The sequence below is a fragment of the Bubalus kerabau genome, chromosome 3 (genome assembly GCF_029407905.1).
Source record: "Bubalus kerabau isolate K-KA32 ecotype Philippines breed swamp buffalo chromosome 3, PCC_UOA_SB_1v2, whole genome shotgun sequence".
Lineage (NCBI taxonomy): Eukaryota > Metazoa > Chordata > Mammalia > Artiodactyla > Bovidae > Bubalus > Bubalus kerabau.
The window spans coordinates 58,084,119-58,110,071 of NC_073626.1; the positions used below are offsets into that span (position 1 = coordinate 58,084,119).

The 25,953-nt window shown below is 41.0% G+C and overlaps 1 protein-coding gene across 8 annotated transcripts in view; it reads left to right on the forward strand.

Annotated features, from left to right (window-relative positions):
• Positions 1 to 25,953, forward strand: part of SAP130 (Sin3A associated protein 130) — a 76,601-nt gene that overhangs the window by 43,262 nt on the left and 7,386 nt on the right. For 5 of the 8 annotated variants that reach the window (XM_055571872.1, XM_055571874.1, XM_055571875.1 and 2 more), the window contains exons 15-18: positions 1,673 to 1,777; positions 13,791 to 14,149; positions 20,526 to 20,774; positions 20,958 to 21,083. In XM_055571872.1, coding sequence (XP_055427847.1) covers positions 1,673 to 1,777; positions 13,791 to 14,149; positions 20,526 to 20,774; positions 20,958 to 21,083 — 839 coding nt within the window. The remainder of the gene's footprint in view (positions 1 to 1,672; positions 1,778 to 13,790; positions 14,150 to 20,525; positions 20,775 to 20,957; positions 21,084 to 25,953) is intronic. The other 3 variants (XM_055571877.1, XM_055571878.1, XM_055571879.1) reach the window with 1 other exon arrangement.

Here is a 25,953-nt window from a genome sequence, read left to right on the forward strand (position 1 = left end):
GAATTTGTCAGTTGTATCCCCATTGTATTAGTTTCCTTAGGGCTGTTATAACAAATTATCACAAGTTTGGTGGTTTGAAACAACGCAAGTTTATTCTCACAGCACGATGCCTAGAAATCTTCTCAGGGAAATCCACTCTGCCTCTTCCCAGTGTCTGGTGGCGGTTGGCAGGCCTTTGCATTGCTTTGCATGTGGATGCACCACTCCAGTCTCTGTTTCCATATTCACATGCCCTTGCCTCTGTCTGTCTCAGATCTCCATCTCCTTTCTGTTACATCAGTCATTGGATTTAGGACCTGCCCTATAACTTTTTTGTTGTTCAGTCGCCAAGGTGTGTCCTACTGTTTGTGACCCTGTGGACTGCAGCATGCAAGACTCCTCTGTCGTCCACTGTCTCCCAGAGTTTGCTCAGATTCATGTCCATTGAGTAGGTGATGCCATCTAACCATCCCATCCTCTGTTCCCCCTTCTCCTTTGACCTACAGTCTTACCCAGCATCAGGGTCTTTTCTAAAAGACTCTAAGTCTAGAATGATCTTATGTCAAGATCCCTAACTTAGTTACATTTGCAAAGACCCTATGTTTTTATATTCACAAGCACCAGGAATTAGGACTCCAGTGGCTCATTTTAGGGAACACAGTCCATGCCCCCCTCTCCCATTGCTAGTTTCACTTATTCTCCTCCGCATTTTCCAGGTTGTTACTTTAATCTAAAGGCTTGGTTTTTTTCCCCCCTTTTAGCAAAATTCCTTCATAAGTTGGCAGTTTAGTGTTTTGTTGTTTAGTTGCTAAGTCACATCCAACTATTTTTGTAACCCAATGGACTGTTGCCCACCAGGCTCCTCTGTCCATGGATTTTCCTAGGCAAAAATACTGGAATAGGTTGCCATTTCCTTCTCCAGAGGATCTTCCCGACCCAGGAATGAAACCCACATATCCTGTGTGCAGGTGGATCTTTATCCCTGGCCACCTGGGAAGCCTGGTGTTAGTATTATACCAGGATAAACATGCTGTCTGCTGTTCACTCTTTTTTGAGATATTAACAGCCTTGATGATCAGTATCTGAATTCATGCATTGCAGAATGGTATGTTCTCATTCTAGACGTGTTCTCTCAAACCAGTTCTCTTCTAGCATTTGCTTCTACCACTCTGCCAGAATTACACATCACGATCATTGATGATTTCCACAGCACTAAGCTCTGGTCTCAGCCTCATGTGGCCTCTCTACTACATGACGCATTTGATCACTAGCTATCTTAATCGACTTTTTTCACTCAGCTTCCATTAACTTACTTAGGTCAATATGAATACGTAGGTGTAATAATGATTGTGAATACTAAACGAATTTAAATTTTAAGTACAAAGGAAATGTGTAGGTAGAAAGTAGAAGCAGCAGGTAAGAGTCAAAATAGTTGCTTCCTAAAGAGAGACAGGCAGGAAGTGATGAAGGATGGGAAAGAGATCGGCTGTGTTTTGTTAAAAGCTCTTTAGTATTATTTGACTTTTTAAATAATGTGCCTTTATTACATTGACAAAACTTTTCAATCCATTAAAAAGTACTTGACAACATAGTGCTTTAATTTTACCGTAGATCCGTGTGGCAGATGTGTCATTCTTATCCTTCGAATGCCCGCAGACTCTTGTATTCCGGGTTTGTCTCTTGTCTCTTCTAGAATGGCAGTGCGGAAAACCCTCATTCCCCCTCAGCCTCCTGACGTGGCCAGCCCTCGCGTGGAGAGCTCTATGCGGAGTACGTCTGGGTCGCCCAGGCCTGCAGGGTGAGCACATAATTGAGGACAGGAAAGTCTAGTAACATGTGACAAACTTCACATAATTTGTCTCTGTGCATCTGAAAAACCCATTTTCTAAGCTGTGTGATCTGGACACATTTCTCAACCTCTCTGGTCCTTGATTTCCTTATTTATGAAATGGGCATACTTATAACATCTTCCTCATAGGATTCCTGTGTATTCACAGCACTTAGAATAGAGCCTGCCTCATAGTAAGCACCCAGTTCCTGTTGCTGTCAAAAATGGCATTATGATGACAGTTAATACATGCTATTTTATTTATCTTCTTAATTCTAAAAGTAGTATTTTGGAAAAGAAAATGAGACAATATAAAAATTAAGTATAAAGTAAAAATCTTTGTCCCATTCTCCACTCACCTCTCTAGTCCCACTCCCTAGAGTAATTTGTTACTGTTTTAGCCTCTGAACCTTTGCAACCCCATGGACTATATAGCCTGCCAGGCTCCTCTGTCCATGGGATTTTCCAGGCAGGAATAGTGGAGTGGGTTGCCATTTCCTTCTCCAGGGGATCTTCCCATCCCAGGGATTGAACCTGCATCTCCTGCATTGGCAGGCAGATTCTTTAACACTGAGCCACCTGGAAAGCACCCCCAGAATAATATTAATTGGTTAAAGTTTTGTTAAGTATCTTTGCACATCTTTTTCCACATATGTGTGTAGATAGGCTGATAAGTTCTTAAAAATAAGATTTTATTGATTGTTTATTATATGGCATTTTTTACTTACATCAGTAATAGCTTACTGTGTTAATATATTTAGATCTACTTCTTCATAAAACTCATTCAGAAAATTATGAATGCCATGTGTGTACTAAGTATCATTTCAGAATCCAGGGAAATAAAAGTGACTGAAACAAAGGGTCCATTCCTTAAGCTTGCTGTCTAGTGAATGTAGAGAAATAATAAATATGTGAAGAAAAAGAAACCAGTGTAAAAGGAATATAAGTGATGGGAGAAGGGGTGATGACTTACAGGAAGGCTTCTCTGAGCATAGGTTTTAAGAGCCACGTGTTCCCTGATGTAAGACTGTGTTGGGCAGAGGAAAGAGCAGAGACCTGGTCTTTGATGTAGGAGTACTTGCAGTCACCATTTTGTACATTAGTGCAAAAATGTACAAATAACCATGTAATCAGAAACTGTACATGGTTACTTACAATTTTTTTGTGACCTTAAAAACATTTGTGAAAATATAAAAAACACTCTTCCTATTTCTCTAGGGAATCTCTCTGGCCTAGGGATCAAACCTGGGTCTCTTGTGTTGCAGGCAGCTTCTCTACCATCTGAGCCACCAGTTCAGTTCAGTTCAGTCGCTCAGTCGTGTCCAACTCTTTGCGACCCCGTGAATCGCAGCACACCAGGCCTCCCTGTCCATCACCAAGTCCCAGAGTTCACTCAGACTCACGTACATCGAGTCAGTGATGCCATCCAGAGAAGCCCATAATATATAGGGAAATAGAAAAAAATAATAATAAAACTAAAATTTACCTACTACACTGTAATTTGAACATCAGAAGCACTGAGACATTAAAACATTAAAATGTTTTATTTCTTTGTAAAAACTCATTAAGAGTTCACCCTCTGTATCCGAGGGTATAAACACATGCTGAGCATCCACAAGTTTGGTATCTGGATTTTCATATCCCCTGGGGGATGAGTACCAAGGGACTTAATTGGAACTCAACTTAATTGGAACAGTGCTTGTCTTATTCACATTATATAATTTGTGCAAGAGTCCTTCTATGCTTTAGTGAATTGTCATATTGCTTTCTAAATTTGGATCTGCCCTGACATTTTATCTTTTGTATTTCAATATTGTAAATTTTCTCCAAGAGTTCCTATAATGTGAGGTTTTTGCCAGTATCACTTACAGGGACAGCTTATCTACCTTAACTAATCCTTGGAATCTGTGTGCACATTTCATAGTAGCATCTTTATCCTTGCTAGTGCAGATAAAGATTTCTCTTTGGAGAAATGTGTATTTAGGCTGTTAGGTGTTTTGAGCTGTTAGTAAATTTTGCAATTTATCAGTCGCATCGTTTGCAAATATTTTCTCCCAGTCTGAGGGTTGTCTTTTCATTTTGTTTGTTGTTTCCTTTGCTGTGCAGAAACTTTTGGGTTTAAGTAGGTCCCATTTGTATATTTTTGTTTTTATTTCCATTACTGTGGGAGACAGATCAAATAAGATAATGCTGTGATTTATGTCAGAGAGTGTTCTGCCTAAGTTTTCCTCTAGGAGTTACATAGTGTCCAGTTTCACATTTAGGTCTTTAATCTATTTTGAGCTTATTTTTGTGTATGAAGTTAAGGAATGATCTAATTTCATTTTTTTAAACATGTATGTCGCTGTCCAGTTTTCCCAGCACCATTTGTTGAAGAGACTGTCTTTCCAACGTTGTGCACTCTTGCCTCCTTTGTCATAGATTAATTGACCACAGGTGCATGATCTTATTTTTGGGTTTCTGTCCTGATCCATTGATCTGTAATTCTGTTTTTGTGCCAGGACCTTACTGTTTGGATGACTAGTTTTGTAGTATAATCTGAAGTCAGGAGTTTGATTCCTCCAGCTCCATTTTCTTTCTCAAGATTGCTTTGGCTATTCGGGGTCTTTTGTGTCTGCAAATAAATTTTGAGATTTTTGTTCTAGTTCTGTGAAAAATGCCATTGGTAATTTGATAGGGATTGCATTGAATCTGTAAATTGCCTAGAGTAGTTCAGTCATTTTGACGATATTGATTCTTCCAATCCATGATCATGGTATATCTTTCCATCTGTTTATGTATTCTTCAGTTTCTTTCATCAACATCTTATACTTTTCCAAGTACTTATACTTTTGTTTGCTTAGGTAGGTTTATTCATAGGTATTTCATTCTTTATGAGGTGGTGGTAAATGGAATTGTTTCCTGAACTTTCTCTTTCTAATCTTTTGTTGTTAGTGTATAGAAATGGAGCAGATTGCTGCGTGTTAATTTTGTAACCTGCAACTTTACCAGATTCATTGATGAGTTCTAGTAGTTTTTTGTCAACAGTGACAGTTTAACAACAACTTTTCCAATTTGGATTCCCTTTACTTTGTTTTCTTTCCTGATTACTGTAGCTAAGACTTCCAAAATTATGTTGAATAAAAGAGATGAGAGTAGAATCTTTGTCTTATTCCTGGTTTTAGAGGGAATGCTTTCAGCTTTTCACCACTGAATATGATGCTAGCTGTAGGTTTGTCGTATATGGCCTTTATTATGTTAAGATATCGGAGAAGGCAATGGCACCCCACTCCAGTACTCTTGCCTGGAAAATCCCATGGGCGGAGGAGCCTGGTAGGCTGCAGTCCATGGGGTCGCTAAGAGTCGGACACGACTGAGCGGCTTCACTTTCACTTTTCACTTTCATGCATTGGAGAAGGAAATGGCAACCCACTCCAGTGTTCTTGCCTGGAGAATCCCAGGGACGGGGGAGCCTGGTGGGCTGCCGTCTATGGGGTCGCACAGAGTTGGACACAACTGAAGCGACTTAGCAGCAGCAGCATGTTAAGATATGTACCCTCTTTGCCCACTTTCTGGTTTTGGTATTAGGGTGTGATGGTGACCTCAAAAATGAGTTTGGAAGTGTTCCTTCCTCTGCAGTTTTTGGAAACAGTTTCAGAAGGATAGATGTTAACTTTTCTCTAAATGTTTGATTAAATTTGCCTGTGAAGCAATGAGGTCCTGAACTTTCATTTATTGGGGGGTTTTTAATCACAATTTCAATTTCATTGCTTTTGATTGGTTTGTCCTTTTCTTCCAGGTTGTCCGTTTTATTGGCATACTGTTGCTCATAGTAGTCTCATGATTCTCGGTATTTCTGTGGAGTCAGTTGTAATGTCTCCTTTTTCATTTCTAATTTTATTAATGTAAGTCCTCTCCCTTTTTTTCTTCATGAGTCCGACTAAAAGTTTATCGATTTTATCTTTTCAAAGAACAAACTTTTAATTTCATTGATGTTTGCGATTGTTTTTGTCTCTATTTCATTTATTTCTGCTATGATCTTTATGATTTCTTTCCTTCTGCTAACTTTAGATTTTGTTTGTTCTTTCTCTAGGGGTTTTAGGTGTAAGGTTATGTAGTTTATTTGAGATTATTCTTTTTTCGTGAGGTAACATTATACTGCTATAAACTTCCCTCTTAGAGCTCCTTTTGCTGCATCCCATAAGTTTTGTGCTTTAGTTTTCATTTGTCTCTAAGTATTATTTTATTTTCTCTAAATTTCCTCAGTGATCCCATTGCTTGTTTAGTAGCATGTTGTTTAGCTGCCATGTGTTTGTGTTTTTTATAGTTCTTTTCTTGTACTTTATTTCTGATTTCATAGCAGTTGTGATCAGGAAAGATGTTTGATATGATTTCAGTTTTCATAAATTTACCAAGGCTCACCTTGTGATCCAACAAGTGGTCAGTCCTGGAGAATGTTCCATGTGCACTTGAGAAGAATGTGTATCTGCTGCTTTTGGTTGGAATGCTTTATGAATATTAATTAAGTCCATCTGATCTAACGTGTCATTTAAAGCCTGAGTTTCTTTATTAATTTTCTACGAGATAATCTGTCCGTTGTTGAAAGTGGGGTTTTAAACTACCCCACTATTGTTGTGTTACTGTCGATTTATCCCTTTATAGTTGCTGGTATTTGCCTTACATACTGAGGTGTTCGTATGTTGAGTGCATATGTATTTATAGTTGTTATATTGTCTTCTTGGACTGAACCCTTGAGCATTATGCAGTGTCCTTCTTTTTCTCTTATAACAATATTTGTTTTAAAGTTTGTCTGATACAAATATTGTTACTCCACCTTTCTTATGATTCCCATTTGCATGGAATACTTTCTGCCATCTCCTTAATTTTAGTCTGTAAGTGTCCCTAGGTCTCACATGGGTCTTGTTTTTATTTTCATCCAACCAGTGTTTGCTTTTGGTTGGTGCATTTAATCCATTTACTCTAAGGCAATTATCAATATATATGATTCTATTGTTGGTTCAGTAGCTAAGTCTTGTCTGACTTCTTGAAACACCATGGAATGCAACATTCCAGGCCTCCCTGTCCATCACCAACTCCCAGAGTTTACTCAAATTCATGTCCATTGAGTCGGTGATGCCATCCAACCATCTCATCCTCTGTCATCCCCTTCTCCTCCCACCTTCAGTCTTTCCCAGCATTAGGGTCTTTTCAAATGAGTCAGTTCTTTGCATCAGGTGGCCAAAGCATTGGAGCTTCAGCTTCAGCACCAGTCCCTCCAGTGAATATTCAGGGTTGATTTCCTTCAGGAGTCACTGGTTTGATCTCCTTGCAGTCCAAGGAACTCTCAGGAATCTTCTCCAGCACCATAGTTTGAAGGCATCGGTTCTTCAGTGTCAGCCTTCTGTATGGTCCAACTCTTACATCCATACATAACTACTGGAAAAACCATAGCTTTGCCTATGCTGACGTTTGTCGGCAAAGTGATGCCTTTGCTTTTTAATGTACTGTCTAGGTTTGTCACAGCTGTCCTTCTAAGAACAAGTGTCTTTAAATTTCGTGGCTGCAGTCACTGTCCTCAGTGATTTTGGAGCCCAGGAAAATAAACTGTGCCACTGTTTTCCACTCTCTCCCCCTCTGTTTGTCATGAAGTGATGGGACCTGATGCCATGATCTTAATATTTTGAATGTTGAGTTTTAAGCCAGCTCTTTCATTCTCTTCTTTCACCTCCATCAAGAGGGTCTTGAGTTCTTCTTCACTTTCTGCCACTGGAGTGATATTATCTGCATACGTGAGGTATTTCTCCCAGCAGTCTTGATTCCAGCTTGGTATTCATCCAGCCCAGCATTTTGCACGATGTTCTCTGCCTATAAGTTAAATAGCAGGGTGACATTATACATCCTTTATGTACTCATTTCCCAAATTTGAACCAGTCTGTTGTTCCATGTCCATTTCTAAGTGTTGCTTCTTGACCTGCAAATAGGTTTCTCAGGAGACAGGTGAAGTGGTCTGGTATTCTTTAAGAATTTTCCAGAGTTTGTTGTGATCCACACAGACAAAGGCTTTAGCATTGTCAGTGAAGCAGAAGTACTTTTTTTTGGAATTCCCTTGCATTTTCTGTGATCCAGCATATGTTGCCAATTTGATCTCTGGTTCCTCTGTCTTTTCTAAATCTAGCTTGTAGATCTGGAAAGTCTTGATTTATGTGGTGTTGATGCCTAGCTTGAAGGATTTTGAGTATTACTTTGCTAGCATGTGAAATGAGTGCAATTGTATGGTGGTTTGAACATTTTTGGCATTTTCTTTCTTTGGGATTAGAATGAAAACTGATCTTTTCCAGTCCTGTGACCACTGCTGAGTTTTCCAAATCTGCTGGTATATTGAGTGCAACACTTTTTAACAGCATGATATTTTAGGATTTAAAATAGCTTAGCTGAAATTTCATCACCTGAACTAGCTTTGTTCATAGTAATGCTTCCTAAGACTCACTTGACTTCACACTTTAGGATGCCTAGATCTAGGTGAGTGATCACACCATCATGGTTATCCAGGTCATTAAAGACCTTTTTTGTATAGTTCTTCTGTGTATTTGTGCCACCTCTTCTTAATCTCTTCGCTTCTGTTAGGTCCTTGCCTTTCTGTCCTTTATTGTGCCCATCTTTATATGAAATGTTCCCTTGCTATCTCTAATTTTCTTGAAGAGATCTCTAGTCTTTACCATTCTATTGTTTTCCTCTGTTTCTTTGCATTGTTCACTTAAGGCTTTCTTATCTCTCCTTGCTATTCTCCGGAACTCTGCATTCAGTTGGGTGTATCTTTCACTTTCCCCTTTACCTTTCACTTCTCTTCTATTTTCAGCTATTTATAAGACCTCAACCAGTTTGCCTTCTTGCACTTCTTTTTCTTTGGTCGCCACCTCTTGTACCTTGTTACAAACCTCCATCAATAGTTCTTCAGGCAGTCTGTCTGTCAAGTCTAATCCCTTGAATCTCTTTGTCACCTCCATTGTATAATCCTAAGGGATTTGATTTAGGTCATACGCCAAAGAATTGATGCTTTTGAACTGTGGTGTTGGAGAAGACTCTTGAGAGTCCCTTGGACTGCAAGGAGATCCAACCAGTCCATTGTAAAAGGAGATCAGCCCTGGGATTTCTTTGGAAGGAATGATGCTAAAGCTGAAACTCCACTACTTTGGCCACCTCATGTGAAGAGTTGACTCATTGGAAAAGACTCTGATGCTGGGAGGGATTGGGGGCAGGAGGAGAAGTGGATGACAGAGGATGAGATGGCTGGATGGCATCATTGACTCGATGGATGTGAGTCTCAGTGAACTCCGGGAGTTGGTGATGGATAGGGAGGCCTGGCGTGCTGTGATTCATGGGGTCGCAAGGAGTTGGACACGACTGAGCAACTGAACTGAAACTGAACTGAACTGAATGGTTTAGTGGTTTTTCCCTACTTTCTTAAATTTAAACCTGAATTGTTCAATAAGGAGCTCATGATTGGAACCACAGACAGCTCCATGTCTTGTTTTTGCTGAGTGTATAGCGTTTCTCCATCTTTGACTGCAAAGAATATTATCAGTCTGATTTCAGTATTGACCATCTGGTGATGTCCGTGTGTAGTCACCTCTTGTGTTGACGGAAGAGGGTGTTTGTTATGACCAGTGTTTTTTCTTGGCAAAACTGTTAGGCTTTGCCCTGCTTCATTTTATACTCCAGGGTCAAACTTTCCTGTTATTCCAGGTATCTCTTGGCTTCCTCCTTTTGCATTCAAATCCCCTACAATGAAAAGACTTTTGGGGGGGGGGGGGTGTTAGTTCTAAAAGGTCTTGTAGATCTTTGTAGAACTGTACAGCTTCACTTCTTCAGCATTAGTATTTGGGGCATAGACTTGGATTACTGTGATGTTGAGTGGTTTATTGCCGGGGTCCAGCCCCGGTGGATCCAGAGGTTTCGAAGGGGAGATGGCTTCGGCGATCAGGAAACAACAGCTTACTTAAACGTTAATTAAAGATATAAAGAGTGGTTAAATAAGGATAGCTCAGTGAGGAAATACAGTGGAGAACAGAGGCTGAATAATTCAGCCAGAAGGTGAGAGAAAGAACGACATGGGGAGACCAAGTTTCGGTGAACAAGGCCCGCACTTTATTTTCCAAAGTAGTTTTTATACCTTAAGTTATGCATAGAGGATAATGGGGGAAGGGGTAGAGTCATGCAGTATGCCAGGCTTTCTTCCTGCAAACTTATCATATGCAAAAGTTTAGATGATTTGCATCATCTTCTGGCCCAGAGGCCTGTTAACATTTTAAGACCCTTTCTTCAGAAAACTTATTTTTCTCTAAAGGTGATTAGTCAAGCGCCACCCTCCAAAAGCATTAGATAAAGTTGCATTCTTACAGGGCAAAGATGTGGTGGGCTATAACAAGAAAAAGAATTAACTCAAGGGTCCAAGGTCACAAACATTAAAGCTACTACTTACACCAAAATCAGTACACTGCCAGGGACACAGCAGGTAAGGGATATGGAAACTTAGCAGCAAACATTGGCCCAACAAGTGAAAAACCCTTCACCAATACAATTTCTAATCAATCTTTTAACTGCTCAAAGGAATCTGTATTTAGACAGTTTAGAACATCTCATGCCTCTCACAGTTGGGAGGCTCCGAACAATCACATGTGGCCAGAAAAACCTATTCATGCAGGCTAGAGGACTTCCAAAGGAGTTTGTAGGTTGAAACACTATCACACCCAGGAACTTTATTAACTGGAGCTGTAAGTTAACTCTTTTTTTCAGAGAGAGGTAGTGGGGGACAGCCCCCCATAAAGTCAGAGGTGTAGGTGAGAGCACAAAGCAGAAATTAGGCAGACTCTGGTTTGGGGGGTAGATGCTCGAGAATTTCCAGGGGGACTCCTGAGGCTCGATCCTGCCTTTGCGTATGCCGAGCCTCATTCCTCATGACCATTGCCACGAGTGGAGCTCCTCACCTCCGACTCCCGGCATTTCCCCCTTTTTTATTTTTTAAAACAGCCAGATGCAGCTCAGTCGTGAGCTTCTGAATGTTCTGCCGAAGAATCCTGACAATACAAGGAAGAATGATTATGAGAAGCAAAATTAAAGCACCAGCAGTGATATAACCAAGGATATTAGACAAGATCATTCTGTCATTTTTGAGATTGCACCCAAGGACTGAATTTCAGACTCTTATTGACTATGATGGCTACTTCATTTCTTCTAACGGATTCTTTCCCACAGTAATAGATATCATGGTCATCTGAATTAAATTTGCCCATTCTGGTCCATCTCCTGCTTGACATGTCCAGTTTACCTTGATTTATGACCCTGACATTCCAGGTTCCTATGCAATATAGTTCTTTACAGCATCAGACTTTACTTTCACCACCAAACACATCCACAACTGAGTGCCATTTCTGTTTTGGCCGAGCCTCTTCATTCTTTCTGGAGCTGTTTCTCTGCTCTTCCACAGTAGCATATTGGACACCTACCAACCTGGGGTGTATATATATACACATACATATATATATATATATATATATATATATATATATATATACACACACACACACACACACACATCTTCCTGTGTCATATCTTTTTGCCTTTACATACTGTTCATTGGGTTCTCGAAGCAAGAATACTGAAGTAGTTTGCTGTTGCCTTCTCCAGTGGACTATGTTTTGTCAGAACTCTCCACCATGACCTGTCCACCTTGGTTGGCCCTGCATGGATGTCATGGCTCATCGCTTCATTGGGTTAGACAAGGCTGTGATCTTTGTGATCATTTTTGTTAGCTTTTTGTGATGTGGTTTTTGTTCTGAAAAGTGTGGTATTGTGGCACTTGATTCTTCTGTCTACCCTCTGATGGATAAGGATAAGAGGCTTCCTGAAAACTAGGTCTTACTCTGATGGGCAAGACAATGCTCATTAAATCTTTAATCCAATGTCTGCTAGCGGGTGGGGCTGTGCTCCCTTCCTATTAGTTGTTTGGCCTGAGGCGGGCCAGTCCTGGAGTCAGACAGGCTCTATGGTAAGGCTAAAGGCTACCTTCCAAAGGATCTGCCCCAACATATACCTCCCAGGACTGCTGCTGCCAGTGCCCCGTCCCTGTGGCAGGCCAATGCCAATGCATGGCTCTGCAGGAGACCCTCAGATACTCACAGGCAGGTCTGACTCAAGTCTTCTATGGGGTCACTGTTCCTTTCCCCTGGGTCCTGGTGTGCAACATTGTTTTGTTTGTGCCCTACAAGCATCTCCGTTTTCACCAGTCCTGTGGAAGTTGTGTAATCAAATCCCACTTTCCTTCAAAGTCGGATTCCCTGGGGATTCCCATCCCTTTGCCAAATTCCCGGGTTGGGAAGTCTGATGTGGGGCCTAGATCCTTTGCAGTGGGAGAACTTCTTTGGTATTGTGGGTCTCCAGTCTGTGGGTCACCCACCCAGCAGGTATGGGATTTGATTTTATCATGATTGCGCCCCTCCTATCATCTCACTGCAGCTTCTCCTTTGTCCTTGGACATGGGGTATCGTTTTTTTGATTCAAACATCCTCTTGTCAGTGGTTGTTCAGCAGCTAGTTGTGATTTTGGTGTTCCCCCAGGAGATAAGTGCACATTTGGAAATCACCATTCTGCTTTCTTTTACAATGAATTTGACTACTCTAGGTACCTCATATAAATGGAGTCCCACAGTACAATCACCCCTTGATATCCCTGGGGCATTGTTTCCATAACCCACACCACTGCAGATACCAAAATCCATAGAAGCTCAAGCCTCTTATATAAAATGGCACAGTATTTACATGTAACCTATGCATCTTTGGATTACTTAAATACATACAGTGTCATTGCTGCGTAAGTCATAGCGAGTATGCAGCAAGTTCAAGTTTTGCTTTCTGGAATTTTTTTTTCCCTGAATATTTTCCATTTCCTGCTGGTTGAATCCGCAGATGTGGAGCCTGCCAGGTATATAGAGTGCCAACTGTCTTTGTCTTTGTGATTGGCTTATTTTACTTAGTGCAGTGTCCTGAAATGCACCCCTCAGATGGTTTTTTGGTATTTTTTTTTTCAATCTGTGCCTAGTTTTCTCAACCTTTTGTAATGGTCTTTAGCATAGCAGACTTTTTGAATTTTGATGATGCCCAATTTATCTGTTTTTTTTTTTCTTCTATGAATTATGCTTTTAGTATCATGTCTAAGAACTCTGATCATGAAAGTTTCATGGTTTTACATTTTTGCATTTAGATTTCTGATTCCTGTTTAGTTCATTTTTTGAGGTCTCAGTCAGTATTGAATTTTTTGCCTATACAAGTCCAATTGTTTTTGGCCTTGAGCTTGAGTGTATTATCTTGTGTTGCTTTTGATACTTTCGCATTTTCAGTAGTAGTAATATAAATAGGCAAACTTTTACAGCTGTTAAATGAAATATTTGACTTAAAAAAATGTTTGAGAAGAATTTGTAAGCACATTAATTTTGTCGTATAAAGCTGACAAAAATCAATACATTTTTGAACAGTATATTTGTAGATGTCTGAAGTATCTCTGATGAAACATATACTGGAAAGTTGTAAGAGTGGTGCCTGTGGGTAGAGGGCTGGGTATGCAAAGTAGAGGGAAGTTATTCTCAATTTGTATTGTTTTGCATCTACTCAATTTTTAAAGCTCCCAAGGCAACATACACAGTAACAAATTCTTGGAGGGAAAAATACACTAGCTTGATGAAAACTGATTGCCTTTCAGTGAAGTGACTTTCAGTAATTTGTTTAAACTGCTCTTTGTTTTCTATGTTAATTTTATTACTGCCTATAAAAACTTGATGGCAGTGGTTCTAAAACTTGAATTCCCTGTAAAAGTTACCTTAAAGTTCAACTTCTAAAATCAAGGAATAGAGTTTTAGTTGTACTGTGTGTTGGACAAATATTCACGTCTGAGATGATCCAAGTTAAGTAAATTTTCTGTTGTTTGCTACATCATCTTTGCTTTTGTTTTTCAGTGCCAAACCCAAGTCAGAAATCCACGTATCAATGGCCACTCCAGTCACTGTGTCTATGGAGACCATGTCCAGTCAAAATAGTGATCAGCCCACCATTGCAGTCCCACCCACCACTCAGCAGCCTCCACCAGCCATTCCAACTATGATTGCAGCAGCTAGTCCCCCATCACAACCAGCGGTCGCCCTTCCAACCATTCCTGGAGCAGTTCCCATCACTCCACCCATCACTACCATTGCCGCTGCCCCTCCACCGTCAGCAGCCGTGGGTGGCAGTCTATCTTCTGTTTTGGGCCCTCCTGTACCAGAGATAAAAGTTAAAGAAGAAGTGGAACCAATGGACATCATGAGGCCAGTTTCTGGTAAGTTCATTTGTAGGATACTCTTTGCTGGCAATTGCTTCTTCCCCTTTTCTTACTCTCCTCAAGAGTTCAAACTCTTGTATGACCCTCAGTCTGGAAGCCTGACTCCTAGATTCCCATTTGAAATTTCCATTTCATTAGTTTTTAATAAATAGAAGAAAGCATCCTTTTCAAAACTTAAAACCATATTGCTGCCATTTTTGTAACTAATTTTATTCCTCACCCAAATCAATGAAAAGATTGTTTCCCCAAGAGTATTTTTAAACATAGCTTCTTATATTCATTAAGGAAGTATTACCATATAAAGAGTATCACAATACCGTCAACTTAAAAAATAGTCATAATCTAAAAATTGAGAGTTACGTTCTATTCAGTGGAAATTTTTAGGACTTTAAGCCTGGGAGACAGCATCTCAAGTGACCCTTAAAGAACTGCTCTGAGGAGGCAGGGGGAGGAGTCGGGTTATACAGAAGTTTGCAACACGGGACAGGTGGTCTGAACTGTGAAAATATTTTTGTGAATTGAAGAAAACCAGATATCTCAAGTTAAGGAATTTAGCACTTTTCTATGTGTAGGAAGATGAGAGAGTCTGGGCTCACTGAAATCGTTCCTTTCATACGTATCTCAGCTCTCTCTGGCCAGGATCCTTCATTTTTCCTCAGTGCTCACCACAGGGAGTGGCTGCAGCCTGATGGCTGCCAAACCACAGATACAGTTCTCCTTCCTGGTTATCTTGGAGAGCTAGGTGAGTGTGACATCCTTGTTGATTGATAAGGCAGGTGATACTCCATTTCTCAGTGTGATTATCGCTAAGTGCTGATTAATTTATGATTGACCACCTCCCAGTATGCTTTGCCTTTGTTTATGCAATAAAGTAAGATTTGCATTGTTAAAATTAGTCTCTTGATAAACATATTTATGATTAGTAAAATCTCAAAAGTACCACTATCCCTTTTTCTTTTCTTCTCAACTCTAAACTTCCAGCTTGTAAAAAGGCAGGTCACTTCAGAGGCTTTCTTTCTGTTTGCTTGGTTTTCCGGCATTTGTTTGTTTGTTGGGTTCTTTGTTGTTTTGGGGCGGGTTTTTGGCTGTCACCCTTGGTTAGGCACATGAGATCTCTGTTGTGGCGCTCAGGGTCTTCATTGTTGCCTGCCAGGTCTTTCATTGCAGCACATGGCCTAGTTCCCCGCAACATGTGGGGTCTTAGTTCCCTGCCAAGGGAACCAAACCCATGTCCCCTGCATTGGAAGGCAGGTTCTTAACCATTGGACCACCAGGGAAGTCCCTGTTTTCTGTTTTTTTCATAATTTATTGTGGACTCTTATTTTTCCTGACTATAAAAGTAACATTCAGTGTATGAAATTTATGTAATACAGACAAAGCCAAAGTGAAAAGCAAGTCACTTTGTGCTGTAGTTACCTAGTAGTACCCTCTACCATTTCGGCATGAAGGCCCCCACCTCCCATAACATTCGTTCAGTTAAGAGGCGTAGTCATGCTGTGCCTACAGTTTGTAAATCTGCTGTGTATTTATTTGCTTATTTATTTTCATTTATAATGCCATGAAACATCCTGTGGTAACACCCTATGATACCTCAGCACTTCTGTTGAAAGATGGCTATGGGTCACCCCGGAGGGGAAATGAAATGCTGTTCATCTGCTCTGTCACCCTTCTAGATAGTTCCTCTTACCTTTCCATACTAGGAATCTGACCCTAGTTCTTCCTCAAATTGTAGGGCTCAGCACCAGCCTTGGTTCTGTCAGGCTTTTCACCAAGCACTTTGTACAGATCATGCACATCTCCCATCTTCTTGAAGATTACATTCTAGCAAGAATTCAGTTCAGTCACTCAGTCATGTCCAACTCTTGGCGACCCCATGGACTGCAGCAAACCAGGCGTCCCTGTCCATCACCAACTCCTGGAGTTTACTCAAACTCCTGTCCATTGAGTCAGTGATGCCATCCAGCATCTCATTCTCTGTCGTCCCCTTTTCCTTCTGCCCTCAGTCTTTCCCAGATCAGGGTCTTTTCAAATGAATCAGCTCTCCGCATCAGGTGGCCTCAGCTTCAATATCAGTCCCTCCAATGAACACCCAGGACTGATCTCCTTTAGTGTGAACTGGTTGGATCTCCTTGCAGTCCAAGGGACTCTCAAGAGTCTTCTCCAACACCACAGTTCAAAAGCATCAATTCTTCTGCTCTCAGCTTTCTTTACAGTCCAACTCTCACATCGATACATGACCACTGGAAAAACCATAGCCTTGACTGGACAGACCTTTGTTGGCAAAGTAATGTCTTTGCTTTTGAATATGCTATCTAGGTTGGTCATAACTTTCCTTCCAAGGAGCAAGCGTCTTTTAATTTCATGGCTGCAATCACTATCCGAAGTGATTTTGGAGCCCTGAAAAATAAAGTCAGCCACTGTTTCCACTGTTTTCCCATCTATCTGCCATGAAGTGATGGGACCAGATACCATGTTCTTCGTTTTCTGAATGTTGAGCTTTAAGCCAACTTTTTCACTCTCCACTTTCACTTTCATCAAGAGGCTCTTTAGTTCTTCTTCACTTTCTGCCATAAGGGTGGTGTCATCTGCATATCTGAGGTTATTGATATTTCTCCTGGCAATCTTGATTCCAGCTTGTGCTTCTTCCAGCCCAGCATTTCTCATGATGTACTCTGCGTATAAGTTAAATAAGCAGGGTGACAATATACAGCCTTGACGTACTCCTTTTCCTATTTGGAACCAGTCTGTTGTTCCATGTCCAGTTCTAACTATTGCTTCCTGATCTGTATACAGGTTTCTCAAGAGGCAGATCAGGTGGTCTGGTATTCTCATCTCTTTCAGAATTTTCCACAGTTTATTGTGGTTAAAAAGTAAAATAAAGAACAAAATGTAAGGGAAAGTTAGGGCCGGAGGTGTGATTTTTTTTTTCTTTTTTTAAGAGTTTTAAAGGGAAAGCTTTACTGAAGAAATGATCTTTGAGTAGAGACATTAAAGAGATGAAGTGCTGGCCATGAGAGTATCTGGAAAAAAAGCATTTCAGACTAAGAGAGCAGTAAATGTAAAAGCCTAAGATAGGAATGTGCCTCTTGTGCTCAACACATAGCACAGAGGCATTGACAGATGGAGCTGAGTAAGCGAGGGCAGTGGGAGAGAGAAGGCCAGAGATACGGGTCAGGACTGTGAGAGCTTAGGAGCCTCTGGAAGGACTTTGACTTTGCTGAGGGAGCTGGGAGCTATGAGAGGGTTCTGAGGAGAGGAGGAACTTGAGCTCACTTCTGTTTTTAATAGACCACTCTGGTTACTCTGTAGAAAAAAAGACTGGGAACAAGATTAGAATTAGGGAGATGTGTTTAGAGGCTACTGCTTTAACAGCAGGGACCAGTGAAGGTTTCAGCCAAGGAAGTAGCAATACCAGTGGTGTGATGTGGTGAGAGTATAGATATTTTATTGAGGAACTGAGAGGATTTCTTTAAAGAGGGATATTGTGCATGAGGAACAGCATCAGAGGAAACTAAAGGTTTGATCTTAGTAACTGGAAGCATAGGACTTCCCAGGTGGCCCAGTGGTGAAGAGTCCACATGCCACTGCGGGAGGCGCAAGAGACACAGGTTCCATCCCTGGGTCAGGAAGATCCCCTGGAGTAGGAAATGGCACCCCACTCCAGTATTCTTGTGTAGAAAATTCCATGGTCAAAGGAGCCTGGCAGTCTACAGTCCATGGAGTCTCAAAAGAGTCAGACATGACTGAGCGACCGAGTACAAACACAAAACTGGAAACCCTCATCTTCAGTACAGCAGGGGAACTCCATTGTGTAGGGAAAGATTAGGACTTAGTTTTTGCTCTGGTGAGTTTGAGTTAGACTTTCAAGTGGACATCAAGTAGTCTGATCTGTAAGCCTAGCTTTTAGAAGAAAATTAAGTTGCCGGTGTAAATTGGGGAGTTGCCATTATATGTATGAATTATGTTTAAAGCCATGAGCCTGGCTGGGTAATGGATAGGATCGTCTGAGGAATGAGTGCTGATAAGAAACAGAAGTAGTTGTAAATTGAGCCCTGGGGCACTGCACCATTTTCAGAAGGGAGAGGAGTCCGAAACCAGCAAAGAAGACTAAATGGACAGGCTGGAGTGATAGGAATAAAACGTGGAGTGTGTGATGTCCTGGAAAGCCAGGACAAGGGTTACAGCTGCTCATAGATAGAGTAAGGTAAGCACTGAGCAGCGACCATTGGGTATAACAACATGAAGGTCATGCAGATCTTGAGAAGAGCAGTTCCCATGTAATCATATTGGGCCACAGCATGGTGGGGTGTGGGTTCAAGAGAAAGCTGGGAGATAACTGTGAGAGACATTGAGTATAAACAACACTTGAGGGACTTGTTATAAAGCACCAGAAAAAGGAAGGCCAATACCTGAAGGGAAATGATGCCAAGTTTTCTTTTTGGCCACACTGGGTCTTCGTTGCTGCACATGGGCTTTCTCTGGTTGCTGTTCTTCATTATGGTGCACAGACTTCTCATTGTGGTGGTTTCTCTTGTGGAGTATGGGCTCTAAGCATGTATGCTTCAGTAGTTGTGGCAGGTGGGATTTTCCCAGACCAGGGATCGAATTCATGTCCCCTGCATTGGCAGGTGGATTCTTAACCACTGGGCCACCAGGGAAGTCCCAAAGTTATTTTTAAGACAGGACAAATGAGTTTTATATGTTAATGGGAATGAGCCAATAAAGAGGAAAGAACTGATGATGCAGGAAAAAGATGAATTCTTGCGGCGATGTCTGAGGAGATGAGAGTAGGTGGGACCTACCTTGAATGTGAAGGAATCTGCCTTTCCTGAAAACACAGAGAGAAAGGAAGTGCCTGGTCACTATGCAAGTGAGTGGGTATATGTGGTGGGAATTTATGGACGTTTCCTTCTGATGATTTCTGTGTTTTTCTTTCAAATAGAAAGCATAGGCGTTAGCTGAGGGAAAGGGCAGTATGGGAAGTGTGGAGGGCAAATGGACTTGGCAGATGTGGGAGATCTTCCAGCAGCAGTGCTGGCCTGCTTGAGGTTAGCAAGCATGCTGTCAGGAGGCCTGTTTGCATTGCTGTGTGTTTTCCTCTGGCTGCCCTCAGCTGCATAGGTGTAGACTTAGTTGAAGAGTTGAGTTTAACCTGCTGTGCTTTTTGTTCAGTGAGTGCAGTATAGCATGAGAAGGGACAGTAAGTGAATAAATAAAATTGATAGGAGAGCTAAAACCCAATGATAGGAAAGAGAAGATATTAGAGGGATGAATGACAGCAAAAAAACTACTATGATTAATGGAAAATAGTTCTTAATGGTGTATAAGAATTGTTGGAGGTGAGTTGCTAAGAGAAGTGACCTGGAAAGAGAGTTGCTTTTGACTGGAAAGTCAGATGTTAGAGACTGAGATTTGATGACGGAGTTGAGGCTGTGACTGTTGGGAATGGATGGCTGAGGAATGGTAGAAGGAAAGGACGGACCAAGGATACAGTAGAAGAAAGAGTTGAGGTGAGCTTTTATCATGAATTGCAAGTCACCAGATATATGACCCATACAAGCCTAAACAAACGCTGTTGACTTTGTGCTTAGCATGCTCTTTGTCTGGAGGCACTGGACTGGCTGTGCTCTGAAGCCAGACCGCCTCTCTCAGCACCCAGCCCTCCATCGCTCTCTGTGCGGTGTGTGCCACATTTCCCATCGTTAAGTGGAGGGGCAATACTATCCGCTTACCCAGATTATTATTGAAGCCTATATGAGGTGATGGGTTATCTCCTAGAAATTACTGTTGAAAGACTTGAAAAATAGTGGCTTCAACATGTAAGTTTTTATTGTTTCTCTTGAAGTGAATCATGAGGCAGACAGTCCAGCCATGTTATGTGGATTCCATAAAATCTTTAGGGATCCAAGCTTCTACCACCCCTAGCATTTGACCCTAATGCTCTTGATTCAAGATAGCTGCTGGAACTCCAGCTATCCCATCTGAGTTCCAGGGTCACAGGAAGAAGACACAGAGTGGGTAAGGCCTTCTTTCTTTTAAGGAAAGTTCTTAAAATTTCTGCAAAGCACTAGAATTTTCATTTCAAATAGCCATACCATACTGTAAGGGAAACTAGTAAATATGGTCTTTCAGCTGAGTGGCAGTGTACCCATTTCAGAGTGAGGAGTACCTAGTACTAAGGGAGATGAAGGTATCAGGTGTCAGAGAGCAGTGGGCAACCTCCGCCGCAGTTAGCGTGCTTTAGCAGCATCCTGGGCACGTGTAGATGTTGGCTGTCTTTTTTGTCTTTGTAACGCTCGCTCTGATGGAAGCCAGCTGACACTCTCCACCATGTCTGGGTTCTCATGCACATGCACCCTGTTTCCCATGACAGCAGTTCCTCCTCTGGCTACCAACACCGTGTCTCCGTCTCTGGCATTGCTGGCTAACAACCTGTCCATGCCTACAAGTGACTTACCCCCTGGTGCTTCGCCAAGGAAAAAGCCTCGGAAGCAGCAGCATGTGATTTCAACAGAAGAAGGGGATATGATGGAGACAAACAGCACTGATGACGAGAAGTCCACTGCCAAGAGTCTTCTGGTGAAGGCGGAGAAGCGCAAGTCTCCTCCCAAGGAGTATATTGGTAATGCTCACTTGAGTTAACTTTGGTCATGGAAACCTTCCCACTTAAGCTAGGCGTTTATCCCTGAGGCTGTTTACAGTAACTATTTCACTTACAGCTCATCTGCAGAAATTGTACCAGGAAATATTGTTGCAAATATATAGTAAGCTGTATAATGTTTTCTTTTTCTTCTTGTTTAAATAGATGAAGAAGGTGTAAGGTATGTCCCAGTCCGTCCAAGACCTCCCATTACTTTGCTCCGTCACTATCGGAACCCCTGGAAAGCTGCTTACCACCACTTTCAGCGGTACAGTGATGTCCGGGTCAAAGGTCAGTTTTGCCAGAAATGGTTAGTGTTGACTCATGCCGTTGGTTTTTCATTCAGCTGTGTTAAAGTCACAGTAGAATGAAAAGACAGAATCACAGTTTTCCAGCTTCAAAAAGAACCCCGTCAGTTTTGTTATAAATTTATTATTTACTCCTAAGCATAATATACAGTTGAGCATAAAATTTGGAGAATTATCCTTTGCCTTAGAAAGCTACATGTACTTTACTGGGAATACAGTCTAATGAATAATACTACTGTGTTGCCAGCTCCCCAAGTAGTGACAGATGACCTCCTTAGCCCCTAAAGTAGTTGAGGAGGAGCTATACTAGATTGTTACGGGACATAGACCACAGTAGTCCCAGGATGCTCAGATGTACATTCAGCATAAGCCCTAGAAAGTGTATTTTCCAAAAGGCCTTTTGTTTAACATATGTGAAACAAAAGATCTTTTGTTCAACATTTGTTCAAACATATGTGGGATGATCTAGCGTGAGCACACAGTAAATGTTTTTGTGGTTGTTGAACTTGAGAATAACATTCTAATAAACACACTTACAGTGAAAATGGATGATAGCAGTTTGCTTGAATCTGAAAATATTTCTATGGATAGACTTTAAGTGTTATTAATCTCAAATATAATCATTGCATAGAGAAGTGTGAGGTTTCAGAGAATTGGCCATATTTCCTATTCCCTGAAATAAATTATATTTGGAACCTTCTCTGAGGGTTCCCTTGAAGCCTCAAGATGAGTCCAAGTTAGATGATGTAGACTAAAGCCCATGAGCAGGAGTGAAGACCCCGACAGCTCAGTCTCTGAATGGGAGCACCGAGGTGGCTGCACTGCCCTGCTTTTCCTCCTCATGAGTGCGCCCTGAGTTTAGGAAAGAGGGGGAGACTTCCACAGAGAAATCAGAGGATGTGCGCCTTTGGTGAAAGTAGGATATGAGCCACCAAACATTTGTTCACACCACAGAATTCCATATTGTAGCAGGAAAATATTTACAGTTTCCCTAGTAACATTTTAAGCCTTATAAGAAAATACTTATCACTTATTGGAATTCACTCTTCATAAGCTATCTCAAGGTAATTTGACAGCTGAAAATATTGATGAGTCCTAAATCTTCTGTTCAAATATGTATGTATTAATCACTTTGTGTCAAGTCTCTTGACTATTAAACTTTAATTGAACTGTTTTGCCTAAGCTGTAAAGGCATATTCATATAAACAAGTAAAGACAGAATACTGAAAACAGGTAATTCACTTGAAGAAAAGGAAAAAAAGAAATGGCAAGAAGCACAGGAAGCAAACTGAAAACAAATAATAACCTGGCAGACTTAGCCTTACATATCAGTAATTATCTTAAGTGTAAATAATCTAACATATCAATTAACACACAGATTGGCAGAGAGAATGAAAAAAAGATGCAACCGTATTCTGTCCATAAGAAGCTTCAGATACAGTGTATCATAGAGTGAGAGTAAAAGGATGGAAGACCAAACGTTGCAGACGTTGATTTTAAAAGAGTGGTTATATTAATATCAAATAAAATAGACTTCGGAGGAAAGAAAATTACCAGAAATGAAGAAAGGCATTACATACTGATTTAAAAAATAGTCAGCAAAACCCAAGAGCTTCAGAAATATGAAGCAAAAACAGCTGAAAGAAATCATAGGCAAATATGTAGTTATAGTTAGAACATCAACATACTCATCTCAGCAATTGATAGAAGCACTTGATAGAGAATCAGCAAGAATATGCAAGAAGTGAATACCACAAACCAACATTTAGTAGACATTTACAGGACACTTGAACTGCAGCAGAATACATATTCTCTCAAGACGCACATAGACCTTATTTAGGATCATAAACCTCAACAATTTGGAGAGAATTGAAATCATGTAGCGCATCTTCGGAGAAGGCAATGGCACCCCACTCCAGTACTCTTGCCTGGAAAATCCCATGGACGGAGGAGCCTGGTAGGCTGCAGTCCTTGGGGTCGCTAAGAGTCGGACACGACTGAGCGACTTCACTTTCACTTTTCACTTTCATGCACTGGAGAAGGAAATGGCAACCCACTCCAGTGTTCTTGCCTGGAGAATCCCAGGGACGGCGGAGCCTGGTGGGCTGCCGTCTATGGGGTTGCACAGAGTCGGACACGACTGAAGCGACTTAGGAGGAGGAGGAGGAGGAAGAGAAGAACTAAAGAACAAAGATGAACAACACAGTAACTAAAATGAAAACTACACTAGAAGGAATCAGTAGCAGAATAACTGAAGCAGGAAAACCTATGAGTGATCTAAAAGACAGAACGGTGGGAATCACTGCCATAAAACAGGAGAAAGAAAACAGAGTGAAGAGAAATTAAAACTTTAATCTGAGAGACCTCGAGACAACATTAAATGTACCAACACTCACATTAAAGGGGTCCCAGAAGAGAGAGGGAAAGGACCTGAGAAGATACTTGAAGACATAATAGCTGAGAACTGCTCTAACATGGGAAGGGAAATAGTCACCCAACTCCAGAAAGCAGAGTCCCAGGCAAGAAAAACCCAAGGAGGAACACACCAAGACAGTAATTTTTGTCAAAAAGACAAAAATAAAACATTAAAAGCAACAAGGGGAAAGCAACAGGTAACATACATGGGAATTCCCATAAAGTTATCAGTTGATTTCTCAGCAGAAACTTTGCAGGCCAGAAGGGAATGGTGCAATATATTTAAAGTGATGGGAGGAAAGAACCTACAACCAAGAATACTCTACCCAGCAAGGCTTTCATTCAGATTCAATGGAGAAATCAAAAGCTTTACAGACAAGTAAAGGCTGAGAAAATTAAGCACCACCAGACCAGCTTTGCAACGAATTCTAAAGGAACTTCTCTAAGTGGAAAAGACCACAACTAAAAACAAGAAAATTGCAAATGGAAAAGTTCACTGGCAAAAGCAAATGTACAATAAAGGTAGGAAATCACATCCACACAATTATATCACAACCAGCAGTTGTGAGGAGACCACAAATATAGGATATGGGAAATGCATTTGAAATTTAAAAACCAGCAGCTTATTAACAAACTTGTCTATATATAGACTGCTGTATCAAAACCTCAGGATAACCACAAAGTCGACAGTAGGTACACGCTTAGAAGAGGGATCCAAACACAAAGCTAAAGTCAGTCACTAAATGACAAGAGAACAAAGAAGACCTGTGAAGAAAAAAGACTAGGAAAACAATCCAAAACAACAAAAGGGCAGGAAGAACATGCATATCAATGATTACCTTAAATGTAAACGGGTTAAATGCTTCAACCAAAAGACATAGACTGGTGAACGGATACAAAAACAAGGCCCCTGAGTTTGCTGTCTGTAAGAGAACCACTTCAGATCTAGGGACACATACAGACTGAAAGTGAAAGAATGGAAAAAGGTATTCTGTGCAAATGGAAATCAAAAGAAAGCTGGAGTACCAGTACTCATGCCAGGCAAAATTAGACTTACAGAAAACAAAGGACACTACATAATGATCAAAGGATCAATCCAAGAAGGTGTAACAATTGTAAATAATATATGCACCCGACATAGGAACACCTCAATATATAAGGCAAATACTAACAGCCATAAAGGGAGAAATTGACAGTAACACAATAATAGTGGGAGACTTTAACACTCATCTTTCATCAGTGGACAGATCATCCAGACAAAATCAATAAGGAAATACAGTATTAGAAATACTAATAATGCCACATGCTGCTGAGGATGTAGAGAAACTAAATTTCTTATACATTCCTTTGAGCATTTTGATTGTTACCCCACTGCCTTCTAGACTCCACTGATTCTCCTGAGAAGTCAGCTGTTGATTTTAATGGGATTATATTGTAAGTGATGCATCATGTTTTATTTTACTTCTTTGAAGATATTTTTAGCTTTGACTTTCAACATTTTTACTTTGATACATCTGTATGCGTTTATCTTCTTTGGAGTTAGCCTTGAGCTTCCTGATATATACATTACTGTTTTTCAGTAAATGTGAGAAATCTTAAGTCATTTTTTCTTTGAATATTTCTTCTCCTTTATCTCTTTTCCTTTTGGTACCCCATTATACATGCATTGGTGCTCTTCAGTTCAGTTCAGTTCAGTCGCTCAGTCGTGTCCGACTCTTTGCAACCCCATGAATCACAGCATGCTAGGCCTCCCTGTCCATCACCAACTCCCGGAGTTCACTCAGACTCACGTCCATCCAGTCAGTGATGCCATCCAGCCATCTCATCCTCTGTCGTCCCCTTCTGCTCTTGCCCCCAATCCCTCCCAGCATCAGAGTCTTTTCCAATGAGTCAAGTCTTCGCATGAGGTGAGGTGGCCAAAGTAGTGGAGTTTCAGCTTCAGCATCATTCCCTCCAAAGAAATCCCAGGGCTGATCTCCTTCAGAATGGACTGGTTGGATCTCCTTGCAGTCCAAGGGACTCTCAAGAGTCTTCTCCAACACCACAGTTCAAAAGCATCAATTCTTCGGCGCTCAGCCTTCTTCACAGTCTAACTCTCACATCCATACATGACCGCAGGAAAAACCATAGCCTTGACTAGATGGACCTTTGTTGGCAACGTAATGTCTCTGCTTTTCAATATGCTATCTAGATTGGTCGTAGCTTTCCTTCCAAGGAGTAAGCGTCTTTTAATTTCATGGCTGCAGTCACCATCTGCAGTGATTTTGGAGCCCAAAAAAATGAAGTCTGACACTGCTTCCACTGTTTCCCCATCTATTTCCCATGAAGTGATGGGACCGGATGCCATGATCTTCGTTTTCTGAATGTTGAGCTTTAAGCCAACTTTTTCACTCTCCACTTTCACTTTCATCAAGAGGCTTTTTAGTTCCTCTTCACTT